The sequence below is a fragment of the Sycon ciliatum genome, chromosome 7, assembly GCF_964019385.1.
Source record: "Sycon ciliatum chromosome 7, ocSycCili1.1, whole genome shotgun sequence".
Classification (NCBI taxonomy): Eukaryota; Metazoa; Porifera; class Calcarea; order Leucosolenida; family Sycettidae; genus Sycon; species Sycon ciliatum.
The window spans coordinates 9,166,130-9,182,088 of record NC_088649.1 but is presented as its reverse complement, the minus strand read 5'-3'; the positions used below and the strand labels follow the sequence as shown (position 1 = coordinate 9,182,088).

The window sequence follows — 15,959 nt, the reverse complement described above, 5'->3', positions numbered from 1 at the left end:
AGTGCGCGAGTTCGATTGGGATTCAAGTAGGAAGGGAGCGTCTCAGCTTTCTCGGACCAAGACCATTCGACTCAGCACCCTGAAGACTACAACTGGTGAAATTTTAATTTTTGCCTTAACTTCCCCTTTAATGCCAGCGGGACAGATGCAAGCAGCTGGTGTTGGAGCTGGTGGTCATGGCCAATGACGCTACCATGCTCGCTGCGAGTTCTGGGGCTGGATGAGGGGAAATGGCGCGGTGGCAAAACAGAGAGTAGCTGCGGAGGGCCAGGCAGGTAATGCAGCTTGTATGGGGCTGTTAAGTGATGACGTCACAGTTCCTTCGATACGCATAACAACGATCCCACTGGGGACAAACAAAAGTAGCGTCGTCTCCACCGAACCAGTTGTCAGTGGCAACATATAGGAATCGTGTACATTTCTTCGTTTCTTCTTTGCTGTTTTCAGTGAGTGTTTTGTTTTCTCTTTGTCCTTGATCTCGACGATGTTGTCGTGCTCATTACCTTACTGAGACGTCTCTTGTGACTGTAGCCAGTGTCACGGAGGATTTTATTGGCGTGACAAGGTAGATCGCCGAGATCGAGAGTGAAAAACGATCTGCATTAGTAGCTCCTGTAGAATGTTTTCTGGGTTGGCGTATCCATGGTCAACAAAACCAAGGTGCAAGACAGCATGAGAGATCGTGTAAACGATGTGAACTCCAAAAGGTAAGCTCCTGAACAAGTGGAAAGATATGGGTATTTACAAACTCTCTCTTCATCCATCGATTGCCGCTATGCATTGCATTTTGTCTTCACAGATAATCTGGCCAAATTTATTGTAACTAGAGAGTGCAATCGTGCTTGGGGCCCATCCCAATGTCATCACATGGCTGTGGTGACTAGTGTATATCTGGGAGAATTTTTCCTCGACTGATACGGAGTGCAGGTGGATCGATTATGAGAAATGTGAACATGTGAAGTAAGTAATTAGTTGTGTCGAAGAAATGTGCAATAAAATAAAATTTACTTTACACTCAAACATACACTGTAGATGTACATGTAACATCATGATAATGATTCCATCTTCATTGTCCCGCAACTGGTACACAATACGCACCGAATACATGGTGTGTGCGTGTGCGCGCGCGCAAGCGCGCACATGTACACGCACACACTCTCATGCGTGGCCGAGTCGGCCAGATGAACAGACTATGCATTTGCACGAGGTGTCCGTAATGTCATTGGAACGCTGTACTTTATGACTTTATTCCAAAAGAGTATGTCTTGCCCCTGATGAATGGAGTTGTGTCTGTGCTCAGCGGGTATCGGGCTATGACGCAACACTGCAATCAGTGCTGCAATTAAAAGAGCACTGCATGGATTATTTTTACTAACTTCCTTTGCGTTTACTTGGTTGAGCCCGTGGTTTCATTTCTGTGTTCTGTCATGATTGGCCTCTGGAAATAATCAGAGTGGATGTCATTTTGCCATATATGTGTGCCTTGTGCGACAGGTTCAAGGCTAGATGCACTTCACATTCAGCGTGCGATCTCAGCGTCTGGGACCTGATGAAGTCTTGGTTGGATGATTATTCAAGCCTGATACTACTCGACACACCAATGTTCATGTCAATGTAATTTTTCAGAGCTGCACTATTTACGTGTCGATGCTTACTTCGGTGTTAGCGTGTTTCCCCCGGATTGTTTCCATCATCATGATCGTGTGTTTTTGGGCTGAGCGAGCACATGCACAAGTGTGCAGCTACAACCCTGTGTATCTTTGGTTACACTTTGTTCTGCAATGCATGTACCTTGTAACATTATGTGCTTGCACTGCTTTGTCTGGCCTGCATATTTCAGGACTATTTAGTGCATTAGACCCAGGTTTGTTTGGTTGCTGGATGATCTCTTGTTGCGTCGCTCTGTATTTGTATTCATCAATTTTTGGGCTTGAGAATTGAGCTGTTGTGTGGTTCCCAATATGAAAACATCGTGCTGGTGCTCTGTGTTTCGATTATCGACTGTCGGAGCAGTCATGCATTTATTAGCAGAACGGTCAATACTGTAGTCTTTTCACGTGTTTGTCTTTTTTGTGTTTTCGCCGGGGGTATTAGCGGTAACGTTGCACACAGAACGGCAGTGTTGCATCACTGGACGACCCTGCCTCTGCATCTGACTTAATTTCCGCAGGATCTGGTGCAGTTACACCAGACAGCCACTTCCTGTAAACACGCAAACAGCAAAAGAAGAGATCCCGCAAATCAGGAAAAACCATTGTGGAAAATATAGAGTAGATCATACAACATTCAATAATCTGGAGTAATTACAGTGAGACAAACACTTCAAACAGTGCTCTCTCTCTCTCTCTCTGTCTGTCTCCATCCTTCCAAAAATGCCCTATGACAATTCCCTAGAATTATTATATTTTATATTCTTAGGACATCATTCTGAACATAATAAATTCTTCCATGGTCAATCACCACGGAGGGCGAAAATATATCTAATTAAGTCATGCAGTTTATGGGAGGTGCGAGCTGTCATGGATATAGAGGCTGATATTGTGCCAGCGTGAGGGCAGAGACAGAAAGAAGACACTGATTTCTTGAACAACTCACCTATATAATCGAATCCACAAGGAGCGCTCATACTTTGATCCATCAGGACGCGAAACATCTTCAAAGCACTCTCAAACACGGAGTTTTACTGTGGGCAGCCAATTTCACAGCCATCATGAAGGCACTCGACGACTACAGGAGTTTTGTAGAGGAAAGAACAAGGAGTAAAGAGCGACAACAATCGCTTGAAGAAAAAGCAAAGAAAAACTGCTGTCTCTCCAGTCATTTAGATGCTGTTGCCCTTGACATCTGGTTCCATCCAGAGGACGCGACTTTTGTTTGTCCCCAGTGCTCTCCGTTGCTATGCGTATCGAAGGAGCCGTGACGTCACACTTAACAGCCCCATAGGCAGGCAAGCGAGGCAACAGTACGACGGATGGCCAGGCTAGGTTATAGTGCACCTGGACCGATGATTCGCAGAGCTTAGCGTTGGATATGATCCAGGCGTTGCAGGTAGCTGGGCGGAGCACCTATCCAGATGAGGGGGCATACTCCATAACTGGTCGAACAAATGCCTTGTATACTGTGGTGCGGCCGGCTGGAGAGAGAATGTGCGCTGCACGTCGCAGGAAGCCCAGGCGTTGTTTGGCTCGAGTGGCGACCTTCCGGAGATGAGTGCTGAATGACAGCTTCGAGTCAAAGGTCACTCCAAGTAAAGAGAGAGCCTTCTCCTCAAGGACAGGAGTGCCGCCGAAGACAATGCGAGGCAAATTGATGGGGGTTCTGCGGAGAGTGGCGGTCATGGCTTGGGACTTCGACGGTTCGAAGGAGATGCGCCATCTGCGGCCCCACTGATGTAAGCGATCAACAGAAGTCTGGAGGCTCAATGCTGCGTCGACTGGGGATGTGTCGAGGGATATCAGGCTATACAAGGTAGTATCGTCGGCGTACGCCTCCAGGTGGGCTCCGGGTGACAGGGTCTCTGAGGCGTCGTTCACGTACATCAGGAAGAGTGTAGGGCCGAGTATGCTCCCTTGGGGAACTCCTGCTGATATGGTATACAGCGATGAGGTTTGGCCGCCCACCAAGCATTGAATGGACCGTCCACCTAGGTAGGAAGAGAGCCAGGTATGCAGGGGGCCGCCAATGCCAAGATGGCGGACTTTGTGGAGGAGGCCAGCATAGGACACACGGTCGAATGCTCCGGCAATATCCACGGCTAGAATACGTGCTGCACCGCCTCGTCCGACGGCTGTTATCCAGGCGTGGTGTAGAGCCTGTAGCGCATCTGAGGTCCCGAGGCGGCGACGAAACCCGAACTGGTGGGGTGTCAGGAGTTTGTAACGCTCAAGGTGATTCATGAGCTGACGATTGATAACGCTCTCCGTTATGATGCTAGCAGTGCTGATAGTGCTACAAAATGGCAATACTTGCGGTGGGAAATAATGACTTCCCTGTGCAGTCGCTCGGAGTATGGCAGTATCGCGGGCGAACACAGTGAAAGAATGCTTACTTTTTCATTACATTGGTACAGAGGGCTGCCAGCGTCGCAGGTAGCACCAGTGTGTCTCTCTGCGCTCTAAAAATAGCGCTACTTTTCACTGTGGACTGAGTGTGGTGTCAACAGATTGGACGTAGTGCTACTTACACACATCGATTGTGCTAGACAAGGGACAAGGTCACATTTGGAGACTTTATGCTAGGGCAGTGCCGGTCTTCCCCACATGGGTCATTATGCTAATTATTCTGCTAGCATTATCCGCCGGTGCCTTGCGGAAACGCTCTGGCATCGTGTGGGGAGCAAACTTTCTTTGAACGTAAAAAAAAGAATAAATAAAATAAATAAACGTCTGCAGTCCTTTCCTTGCAGCTGAACCATGCAGCCAACAAGGAAAGGACTGCAGACGTTCAAAGAGAAGGTCAACGCCCACCTGCGCCTTACCCGCAGGGAGTGGGCAACGGATAAGCTATGAACCAAAGAAAAAAGACGAAAAAACTCTAGCTCTGTTCCCTCCTCCATTCACTTCTTTGACTCTCTGATATGTTGTGCATTCTTTCCCCTTAAATTAATCCCCAGTTATCTACCCCTGTGTATTTTCTGTAGTCTTTTGTTTTTGTGGAGCTCTTGGGTAGCCGAGACTCAGACTCTATGGTCGGTCAAGCTGCCCCTGCCTCTCCCCGGCCCCACTCCTGCCATATGCCTCATCGCTGCCTTCCTGCTTTGTAAATGTGCCGTCAAATGGTGAGTGTGGTTTTTTTTAACAAAACCTCATCGACAGTACTGAGGCTAGCGCTAGTGACCCTTTTTTACGAGTGTAGTGGCTACACACCTCGTAGAAGACTCCATATATGCATAACCCCGGGTTTTGGTCTCTTGGTACATACCGTAAAGTACCGCCAGAGCGCCCGTCTCGCGAGAGCGCCCCTCCTTGATTTTACAGCCAAGGGAAGAAAATCGTATGGCAGAATGCTACTAAGTTTGTACGATGTGAGAACCTTCGTGTACTAAGGTCACACTTGGTATGCTTTTATGTGGAGCTCGAAGGTAAACTGGGTACGGATTGACTGCACAATGTGCAATGTTTGTACAAGGTCCGTGTCGTATGACCTACAGACAGGAATCCACCTCCACAAGGCGGCCACGAAAGGACGAGATGGTGGGGCGCTCTGGCGGTACTTTACGGTACTAGCGGTATGCATATGTACGGTCGGTCAGTGCATTCAGTATCGATCCCCATGGCATGGGTCGTAGACTCTACGACAAAAGCAAAATACGCTTCGTTGGCGGAGCTCTTTTTCGGACGAAAGCAGGTGGATTCCTATGAACTTTCGCTACTCAAGGCCGTAGCAGCACCCAAATCCTACGATTTTTCGTCGGGTTCATCCTATCTACTCACACAGTACGTTCGCGGTTCTGTCATATGCGTTGTCTGAGAGAGCCGTATACGCATACCGCTAGATGAATATAATGCGAGGGGGTTTCTGATTTCTTTCCAATTCGGTCGTCCCCCTGAAGCTCATGTGTCTGCACTGACTTGTTGCTGCCGTTCGTGATCGTCGCTCCTCCTGCTCTCGACAACAATGGCTGGGCCTATGCTCTCTCGTCCCTTGTTGGGAATGATGGTTCTGTTCGTGATATGCCTGGCGATTGTGCCGAGCTCCACCGCCATGCGCTTCGGCGCTGCAACTACAAATGCTTCTGGTAAGTGGGACAACGATTTATTTTCGCGAATGATTTGCTCACCTCTTGTTCACGGTCGTCTCTTGTTCACGGTCGTACTTCAGTTGATTCTACTACAGTGTATATAGTATAGTGTGTCTTCTCTAGGCCAAGTCCCGTCGAGTACTAGTGATTTGATACCAGGGAGTCATAAAATACCGGTATTTTACGACTCCCTGTTTGATACCCTATGTCCTTCACTTGATTTTCAATGTACTGTACAAGCAGAAATATTCGTCCGGAATTTAATTTCGTCTTTTTCGTCCAACGAGCTGTTGGACTAAATTAAATGCCGGACTAATATTGATTTGTCCAGCTTTTCAATACACTCTTATGATCCATGGACGAAATTTACAACCGGACGAACTCCCTTTCTTTGGAGTTGGACGAAATTATTGACCGACGAAATTTTCTGCTTATACAGTACTCGAGTAATACACTTCAACTTTTCAAGTACAGTTGTGGCAAGTGAAATCCAACCCTTGGCATAAGGGACTGCACCATGCAATCTGCAGCCCCTGCAGCCCTGCGTACGTATTCGTACAGTACATGTGTTACATACAACTTTATCTGTCTGATGACAAAACTCGTACCCATCACAGTCAAGGTTCAAAAGGTGCTGGCAATGGGGATTGGATACCAATACTCCTTATGTGTACCATATTTGTGAACTGTGTGTATCTACGCTGTGACCTTTCGCTCTGTTTGGGATGCATACGGCTCTATAGTACAAATTACAAGTAGGTGCAGTGCATTACATCATTGATGTCCATTTGTGGCGCTGTCCCCCATGGCAAGAGTTGGATTTCACTTGCCACAACTGTAGTTAGTATAGAGCACAAACAAGGCCGGCCGAGGCAGCTCAATTGAATCAGAGTGTCCAGTACTAAATAGACCTTACCGTATTATCTCTAATAATAAGCACGGTCCTTTATTTTTTCAATGTACCTCCGCCCCGTGCTATTAATGGAGACGTTCCTTTATTGGAGACTGTTCCATTATTATTTCAACCTCATTTCAGAGGCATGTTGCCATGCCAAACTCATGTCAGACACACACATTTCAGGGTTTTTTTGCCGGTACAGATAATGAATTTACACAGTGTGCTTATAATGGAGACTGAGCACTTTATTTTTTGAATGCCGCCCCAAGGTGTTCTATTATTGGAGACTGTGCTTATGTTAGAGATAATACGGTATGCACGTTGTACAGATGTACAGATGTACGAAGTTCAAAACTAGGGTCGCAAGTGTGTACAGACCCGGTTGGGTGTTCGTTGTGCGCTATGCAACAATCGCTTTTCCAGCTTCTTCACTTTGGTTAGAACTAATGACTAGCTAGATCTTTGTCAGAAAAAAGGTTTTCGTATGAAATCCCTTGGTGGAAATAGCAGTAAACACAATAGGGTCCTGCACATTCAACCGACCCAAACGGGTCTACGGGATTCTACATGAAGATTGTTTTTTTTGGCTAAGGCCCTCTTCAGACTAGGTACAAAACAGCCTACCGGTATTAGTCACATTGACATAGAAGTTTCCAAGACAACAACAAGAATCTGGCAGGAAGCCTAAAATGCTGCCCAATCCTTTCAGGCAGGGTGCGAACCCTTGTACAAGGCACCTTTCCTGCATTTATCGTACTTTCACCAGGCAGTCAACTTTTTACCCGGGTATGACTGTTCTCTGCTTTCACACATCCCAGGCCCCTTGCGCAATTGTGTAGGGTCAAAGGTTGCCTGTATATTGCATGTAAAATGTGTAGTCTGAATGCAGGCTTGGAAAAATGTTGCGTTTTAGGTTTTATGTGATTTTGTCCTGGATGTTCTATGTACGTAGTCTGATCAGGGCCTAAGAGGCTTCTTCATACATAGACAGTACATAGACAGTACATAGACAGTACATAGACAGTGCATAGACAGTACATAGACAGTGCATAGACAGTACATAGACAGTACATAGACAGTACATAGACAGTACATAGACAGTACATAGACAGTGCATAGACAGTACATAGACAGTACATAGACAGTACATAGACAGTACAGACACTGCGGCAAGGTACTACAGTCAACTTCGCTAATAACGACTGCGGATATAACGACAATTCGCGAATAACGACAGAATTTCCATGCCCAGAGCAAAGTCCCATCCAACTGTAATACATATAATGAGACTTCGGGTATAACGACACTTTGTGAATAACGACACTTTTCTGATGCCCCGCCGAGTGTCGTTGTACGCAAAGTTGACTGTACTGACAAGCTGAGAGCAGGGTACGATGCTACAGTTGTGCTTGATGAAAATCGACCCAAAGTGCATATTTGGTGCCCTGAACTCGCACGGTCGTCAGTGCCTTGGAAGTGGTGCAAATGTGACCTGGACGTGCAAATTTACAAGTAACGTGATGTAATCGTCATTGGTCCAGGGCGCTAGTTTTGCACCCTGGGCGGGATTTCAGTGAGCACAATGCTAGTGGCTGCGTTCGATTATGCACTTTAATCGATTCATGAATCCATTCGCATGCATTCAAGTCGTTCGATTTTCATGCCATGAGCCCTGGAATCGATTCGGAATCCATTCACCCTATTCACATGGGGTGATGTGAATAGCGTGAATCGATTCATCGATTCGCGGGTATAATCGAACGCACTCACTGTGACAAAGGCGACAGCGGATTTGAGAGGACCAGTACGTGCAAGTGCAGTAGGCAAGCGTTCGACCGCCGTATCTATTTTTGCCGATCCGAAATCGGTCATGCTAGTGCCAGCTCCGCCAACTCTTCGCTCATTGACGGAGGTTTTGGTGAGAGCTGCTCATCACACCGTTGGCCAGCGAGGCCAAGATCTGGTCCTGGGGGACAATAAATAACAGTGTTGAATCGTCTCCAACCAGATTTGATCGACTGTCTTAATGGACGAAAGCTTGGATATTCGATGTGCACAATCTACAATAAGGGTCATACATGTACTATGATGTAATGTATGCACTTGGCAGAAACCAAAAAAATAAAAAATAAATCCCGACAGACCGACCCTGGTACGGTTGAGTGAAGTGACCCAAAACAACGAATTAATTCTGGGTGCAGACCGGTGGCCTAGTTTGCACACAACGATAACTGCATTAGCTGTAGTCCATGGTAGATCCGTGTCTGCACATGTTACCCCTGTTAGCTAGTTACCAACAACTCTGTACTGCGTGTAGCCTTTCAGCGGGCTTTGCCACCATGCGTGCAGTCGCACTCCTTTGGTCGATCTACCTGTCTTTTCACGTACACACGTAACGTGTTATCCAGAGTATGAGCCGCACTTTGAACACTCGGGATCACCCAAAAGAATGGAGGGTGTGGCTTATACGCCGATGATCAAGTAAACGATGATAAATAGGGTAGATGTCTGTATTTCGTGGCAAAGGGGGGGGGTATGGCTTACACTCCAGTGTTGCTTATTACCCGGGCAATACGGAGACTGAGGTGAATGCTGCCGTTACAACACACCCCGTGCCCCGTCTTTGTTTGTGTTCCCGCTCGCCGCAGGCTGCGATGTGGGCTGGACGGTTATCGGCCAGAGTTGTTTCATGCCGCTCACCTTCGACCGCGGACTGACCTTCTTTCAAGCGCGTTACCGCTGTCTTCTTCAGAATGCGGAACTGGCGGAGATTACAAACAGAAGGGTAAGTGTACTGTACAGTAAAACCTGGTGTAAGCGACCACCTGCTCTTAACGACCACCTGCTCTTAACGACCACCTGCTCTTAACGACCACCTGCTCTTAACGACCACCTGCTCTTAACGACCACCTGCTCTTAACGACCACCTGCTCTTAACGACCACCTGCTCTTAACGACCACCTGCTCTTAACGACCACCTGCTCTTAACGACCACCTGCTCTTAACGACAACCTGCTCTTAACGACCACCTGCTCTTAACGACCACCTGCTCTTAACGACCACCTGCTCTTAACAACCACCTGCTCTTAACAACCACCTGCTCTTAACAACCACCTGCTCTTAACAACCACCTGCTCTTAACAACCACCTGCTCTTAACGACCACCTGCTCTTAACGACCACCTGCTCTTAACGACCACCTGCTCTTAACGACCACCTGCTCTTAACGACCACCTGCTCTTAACGACCACCTGCTCTTAACGACCTTTTTTCCATGCACGGACAGCTCTACACTGAACCTGTTGGACCTGGTTCTATAGACCACCTGGCTTTAACGACCGCTTTTGCTTGCACCGTGGGGGTGGTCGCTTAAACCAGATTTTACTGTATATAACCCTGATGCCCATTGTGCAGTGAAACTTGTTTAAGAAGACTGGCCACGGGACCTTCATAACGTGGTCTCTGTTACCAGGTGGTCTCCTCATACAGGGCCATTTGACTGGAACTTGATATCATCCCTTGGTCATAGATACAGTGGTCTTCTGGGACAGGTGGTCGCCTTGACAGGTTTGGCTGTATATAACCCTTATGTACTGTAAAGTGAGAAACTTTCGCTAGAGATTAAATTTCGCTATTCTCGTGACCATCACACATTCGCGAATATGAATCGCCGCAAACCTCTCCGTACGTTGGTTGTGGACAGTACAAGATCCGATTGAAAAGATAGAATCGCAAACGTTTCTCATCGTGAACCAGGCCGATTTACATTAACGTTCAATTTGCATGCCGCGAAAGTTTGTCGCTTTGCAGTACATCGTACAGATGTATGGAAGCCCCTGGGAGTATACATGCCCGGGCGTGCGTTCATTGTGTGCTATACATGCGCATTTGACCCAATTAGCCCAGTACCCAACGGAAAACAATAGATGATATGCCAAATAACGCGCAACTAGACTTGAGAGGGCATTGCAGAGTAGTTGCATACAAAGTTCAAAGTTGTACGGGTACCTGTGACTAGTGTTCCTGCAGAGCTCGGGGCCTACCGTGTACACATTGTAGTATAATATGTATGCAACCAAGAGTCCATAACCCCCCAGAGTGTGCAACTCCAGGTTGGGGTCTGGCGCAACGAAATCCAAACATTGCGTCATCTGGTCCCCGGGCAAGCATGGGCGGATGGGGCCATGTGCATATCTGGTACATCCGGCGGGGGTTCCAAGTTGAAGGTTGCTTTGAAGCAAGCCACGGAAATGTCACGTAAAACGTTTGCTCCACGGGCTATGCAGTGTCAGCAGAACGGCTTTGATTTCACAGTCACAGAATTTTTTTATTTGAAGAGAGTTTCTCTGCTCGTTGTCTGAAAAGCCTGTATTGGGAGAGTTCGTGACTCCGGGATAGCAAGAATAGGCATGGATATAGATTTACAAGATTTGATGGAAATAGCTCTTGGCACACGGCATGAAGACCCGATCGATTTCGAAGTAGATGTGCTTCAACCTGCTCCTCAGTCCCATTTTGGTACAAGTAGTTCAACTGGGATGGTGTCCTCCACCATGTGTAACCCTCCTGATCCTACTCTTACTCCTGCTCCTCTTCCTGCCCCTGGTCTTGCTCCTGTTCCTGCTCCTGCTCGTCGCAAGAGGAGAAAGGCAAAAGTGAAAGCTTTGACTGCATCGCAGAAGAAATCGATCATTCATGCCCTGGAGAAGATTGATTTGGAGCAGTTATCCAGCGATGTTTCCAGCATTGTCTCTGCTGAGCGCCATATGGTGCTGTTTCCAGCACGTCTCCAGAATTTCCAACACTCGACAATCGAGAGAAGAATATGAGGAGCCCAGATCGAGCAAAAACTGACCAATATCGTCCACAGAGACACTGCACTCCGGCGACAATGGGGAGCGCTTTGCTTTAGGTTCAACAGTGGCCATTGTTCTTCTCTTATCGGAGAGACACTCAAAAGAGAAAACTGTTCGACAACTCTAAAATATTTCTTTGTGTACTTGAGCCTTTCCAGGCGTGTTACGTACAATACCTGGCCGTGGATTCGTAAAGAAAGACCCCAAATTGGGAAAACGGGCGAAGTAGGTCCGGGCCAAACTTCCCATTTCGTCATAGCTACTCACTACATGACGTATGAAGTTTGGATTTCGTTGCGGCACTGATTTGTGCTGAGAAGGATCACGAGTTGCACACTCTGGGGGGTTATGGACTCTTGATGCAACTTGTGTTCGATGCCCTCTCAAGTCTAGTTGCACGTTATTTGGCATATCATCAAGAGTACATAACCCCCAGAGTGTGCAATGCCGATCCAGCTGTGTAGGGTCTTGGTCGAGCGGAATCGGATCTTCTGATGTCATGCGTACACTTCACACCAGCGCAAGGCCGGTCTCGAGGCTGGGCACCATTGTTTTTGATCCAAGAGTACCTGCGACTCCCCGGGTTCCCCTCAGATGTGTACGGTATTATGACGCAAATATCCGATTCCGCTCGACCAAGATCCTATGCAGAGCTGGATCAGGCGTTGCACACTCTGGGGGGTTATGTACTCTTGATAATATCATCTATCGCTCTTCCAGCTCCATCACTTTGAATAGAGCTAATGACTAGCTAGATCTTCTTTAAATGCCCTCAGGGCACGTATCGTCGTGAACACAGTGGTAAGCACAACAGGTTCCTGCACGTTCAACACCCAGCACAACGGTTCCTTCTTGGAGCCCCTGCTCTTCCCATTGTTGTGTTGTCCTGCTACTTCTCTCCCCTCTTCTTACGAGTAGGTTGTATCTTCTGGAAAAAAAAGAAAAAAACCGAGTCTAAGGGATTCTGCGGGATTTCGTACATAAAGTCAATGTGCACAAGGGTTATTCACTTTGGGGTCACTGCATGGACGTTAGGAGATTACATCATCAGCTGACATGCTTTGGCAAAGTTGCGGCACTGTGCGCGCCAGCGATGCACCTAGCGACTACATGTCACATACACGCATGTGCATAGCGCCCATGAGCGGTTCCGCTGTATACTAAGCACCTTTTCAAGGGTGCTAATGATGAGTCATGATACGCTAATGATGACTCATCATTGTGACGTCGTTTGCATGTACATTCAACCTTGCTAATAACGACTGCGGATATAACGACAATTCGCAAATAACGACAGAATTTCCATGCCCAGAGCAAAGTCCCATTCAACTGTAATACATAGTAATGAGACATCGGTATATAAGGACACTTCGCTAAGGCCATGGTAAAAATTATCTCTGATTCTCAAGTACGCGCGCACCGATTTTCGGCGGCGCACCAACGATTTTTTTTAGTTCTATGCATGCATATGCGCGCATGAAAACGGTCAATAGAGAGGTTAAGTTTCATGTAAAATTCTTACGTCCGTGATCTTTTACGTCAAAAATTTAAAAAACTCACGTAAAATTTGACGTGCTTTACGTGAGTTGCCTGTTCCGCACGTAAGTTCATGACGTGGGTTTTTGGAAGTTTCGCTTGGTTATCCCGATCGAATTTGTGCGAGTTTCCGTAGTTTTATCGGGTTTATCGAGTTTGTTGGAAGATTTGATATTTGTGCGAACTAAACCCGAATCCTGCCAGGCAAAATTCCACGTCACATCGCACGTGTAACTTAACCTCTAAAAATTACACGTTACGTGAGATTTGCACCGCGTTTTGAAAAAAGGCAAAAACGTGCAACTTAATTAACCTCTCTAGTGCGAAAGGCATGAATCAGGGAGTAGTAAAATACCGGTATTTTTCTACTCCCTGGCCTGAATATGACACACGTCATGTGACCATGTACATATGTGTGATCCCTGTCTGGAAATAAAATAAAAAATCGCTCGCTCGCACCGATTTTCACAGGTTCATGACCTGAGAATCAACTTTATTTTTTACCATGGCCTAATAAGGACACTTTTCTGATGCCCCGCCGAGTGTTGTTATACGCGAAGTTGACTGTATAAGAATCCACATGTAGGTATACAGTAGTCAAAATCATAAAATATAATCATTCTGTCCCCTGTGAAACATTGTGGAGTTAATCTGCGTCTAATGTGCAAGACTAATGGCCGCATGCAACATGAATCCGTGACAATATATAGCTGGTTTTCCCTCTCTCTCTGTCTCTCTCTCTCTCTCTCTCTCTCTCTCTCTCTCTCTCTCTCTCTCTGTCTCTCTCTCTCTCTCTGTCTCTGTCTCTCTCTCTCTCTCTCTCTCTCTCTCTCTCTCTCTCTCTCTCTCTCTCTCTCTCTCTCTCTCTCTCTCGCCATCTCTCTCTTTCTAACCCTCTTTCTAACCCTCTCTCACGCGCGCGCGTGCGCGCTCTCAGTAGTCTCTTCGATGCAAACACTCGATCAACATCACATCTTACCAAGTGCTTGGCCTTGCCCCTATTATGCCTTACTGTGTGTTCTTTTGCTATTGTGATAGTTGCATCGCCAGCTTACCGGAATGATTGGAGATACGGACAGCTGGATCGGTCTTACTGACGTACTCCGTCAAGGTGTCCACAAATAGTAAGAATTGTGTGCGTGGTACATGGTGTGCGTGTGTGTGGGGGGGGGGGGCGGGAGAGGTTGTGGTGAAACGTGCTTTAGGGTACGTTTGGTTGGTACGATCTAGAACAGGATCGAACAGCTGGTGCACATGGAGCAGCCTTATGTCAACCAAACGGTACTCCAGAAACAGAGCACATTTTTGTGAAAAATGTGCCAAACTTGGTGCATTCTTCAAAATGTGTATGGGTCACCATGGTCACTTTGTACGGTACAACGAATCCAACCCAAAAGCGTATGCACGTGATCATTTGGGACCAAAATCGATGTTCCCGCCAGGTTTCACTGTGAAAAAGTGAAACTGCTCGGTCTGCTCCGGCCTCGAGGCCGGAGCAAGCAGAACATGGTCTGGCCGACCCAGAACAGGTGCAGTCCCAACCAAACGCACTGTTCTGGTGAATCCTGCTCTAGTTCGTACCAACCAAACGCGCCCTTAGAGATAGCCCAGTTAGTAAAGAATATGCAGTATCGAGTACTGTACACAACTTTCAAAGGACAAACTAGGGCAAAGAATACTCTAATTTCAGAATTTTTCGGTGCTCAATATTTTCGGTATGAGGGCAAAAGGCCAGGTTAGGTGAACAGAATGTTTAGGTACAGAGAAGCAATTCCCTATTGGATTATGTGTGTTCGTATTTGTTCGGTGTATTGCAATTTTAGGTATGAAACAGATGCACCGAAAGCATCAAAAACCAAACTACACCATAAATTTGTGAAATTACAGTACACTACACACTACACACTACACACTACACACCACACACCACACACCACACACCACACACCACACACTACACACCACACACCACACACCACACACCACACACTACACACTACACACCACACACCACACACTACACACCACACACCACACACCACACACTACACACTACACACCACACACCACACACTACACACTACACACTACACGCTACACGCTACACACTACACACTACACGCTACACACTACACACTACACGCTACACACTACACACTACACGCTACACACTACACGCTACACGCTACACACTACACACTACACGCTACACACTACACGCTACACACTACACACTACACACTACACACTACACGCGATGTTTGATACCAGCACTCAATCAACGGTTCTAGCCAGTCCTACAGACAATGAGGAAACTGCTTAGGAGGGTTCCCGAAGACAATGGGGGAGTCCCACAGACCATGCAAATTGCCTGCTTGCTAAGCTTTGCATCCAAAGCGAGCCCCGGTGGTGACAATCAAATTTGTTCTGCTTCGGGCTGTTTTCTCCTTCAAACTACAGTAGTGGATATTAGAGAGGTTCCGCAAAACGTAATTATGTTAGTAAAAAACGAAGTCGATCTATGGAAAGTAGGGATGAAACGATTACACCGATTACTCGGAAAGACTTATGTAAACTGCATGCAGATCTGTGTTCCGCCATACGGCATTTTCAAATCACGTAGCTGCCCTTGGCAACTCCGAACGTGGCAGTGTACGACCGGATCGACCTGGGGAGAGGGTCATAAATTTTGTACCCAAATCCACTTACAGAGCACCTATGTTATCAGAGCCCTATCTACGTACTCTACTAATAGACAACTTTCCGTAAGTGGAGTGCAAACTCGCGAATTCACGGGTTTTTCCCGCCCACTAACGTAAAGCTGCTCAACTTTACGTAGAGCGGAACCTCTCTATTACTGTAGAGGCAGAAAATTTCGTCGGTCAATAATTCCATCCACCTCCAAAGAAAAGGAGTTCGTCCGGTTGAAA

The 15,959-nt window shown here is 47.0% G+C and overlaps 1 protein-coding gene and 1 long non-coding RNA gene across 2 annotated transcripts in view; both read left to right on the top strand.

Moving 5' to 3' along the window:
• Nucleotides 1–295: 295 nt before the first annotated feature.
• On the top strand, nucleotides 296–1,617 carry LOC135821899 (uncharacterized). The gene is made up of 3 exons (XR_010554399.1): nucleotides 296–707; nucleotides 800–960; nucleotides 1,495–1,617. It is a non-coding gene; the product is annotated as an uncharacterized LOC135821899 (long non-coding RNA).
• A 3,900-nt stretch (nucleotides 1,618–5,517) lies between these two features.
• Nucleotides 5,518–15,959, top strand: part of LOC135821898 (uncharacterized) — a 29,199-nt gene continuing 18,757 nt past the window's right edge. The window contains exons 1-3 of the mRNA XM_065334893.1: nucleotides 5,518–5,737; nucleotides 9,287–9,423; nucleotides 14,068–14,153. Of these exons, the coding sequence (XP_065190965.1) occupies nucleotides 5,617–5,737; nucleotides 9,287–9,423; nucleotides 14,068–14,153 (344 nt within the window). The 5' untranslated portion in view covers nucleotides 5,518–5,616. The remainder of the gene's footprint in view (nucleotides 5,738–9,286; nucleotides 9,424–14,067; nucleotides 14,154–15,959) is intronic.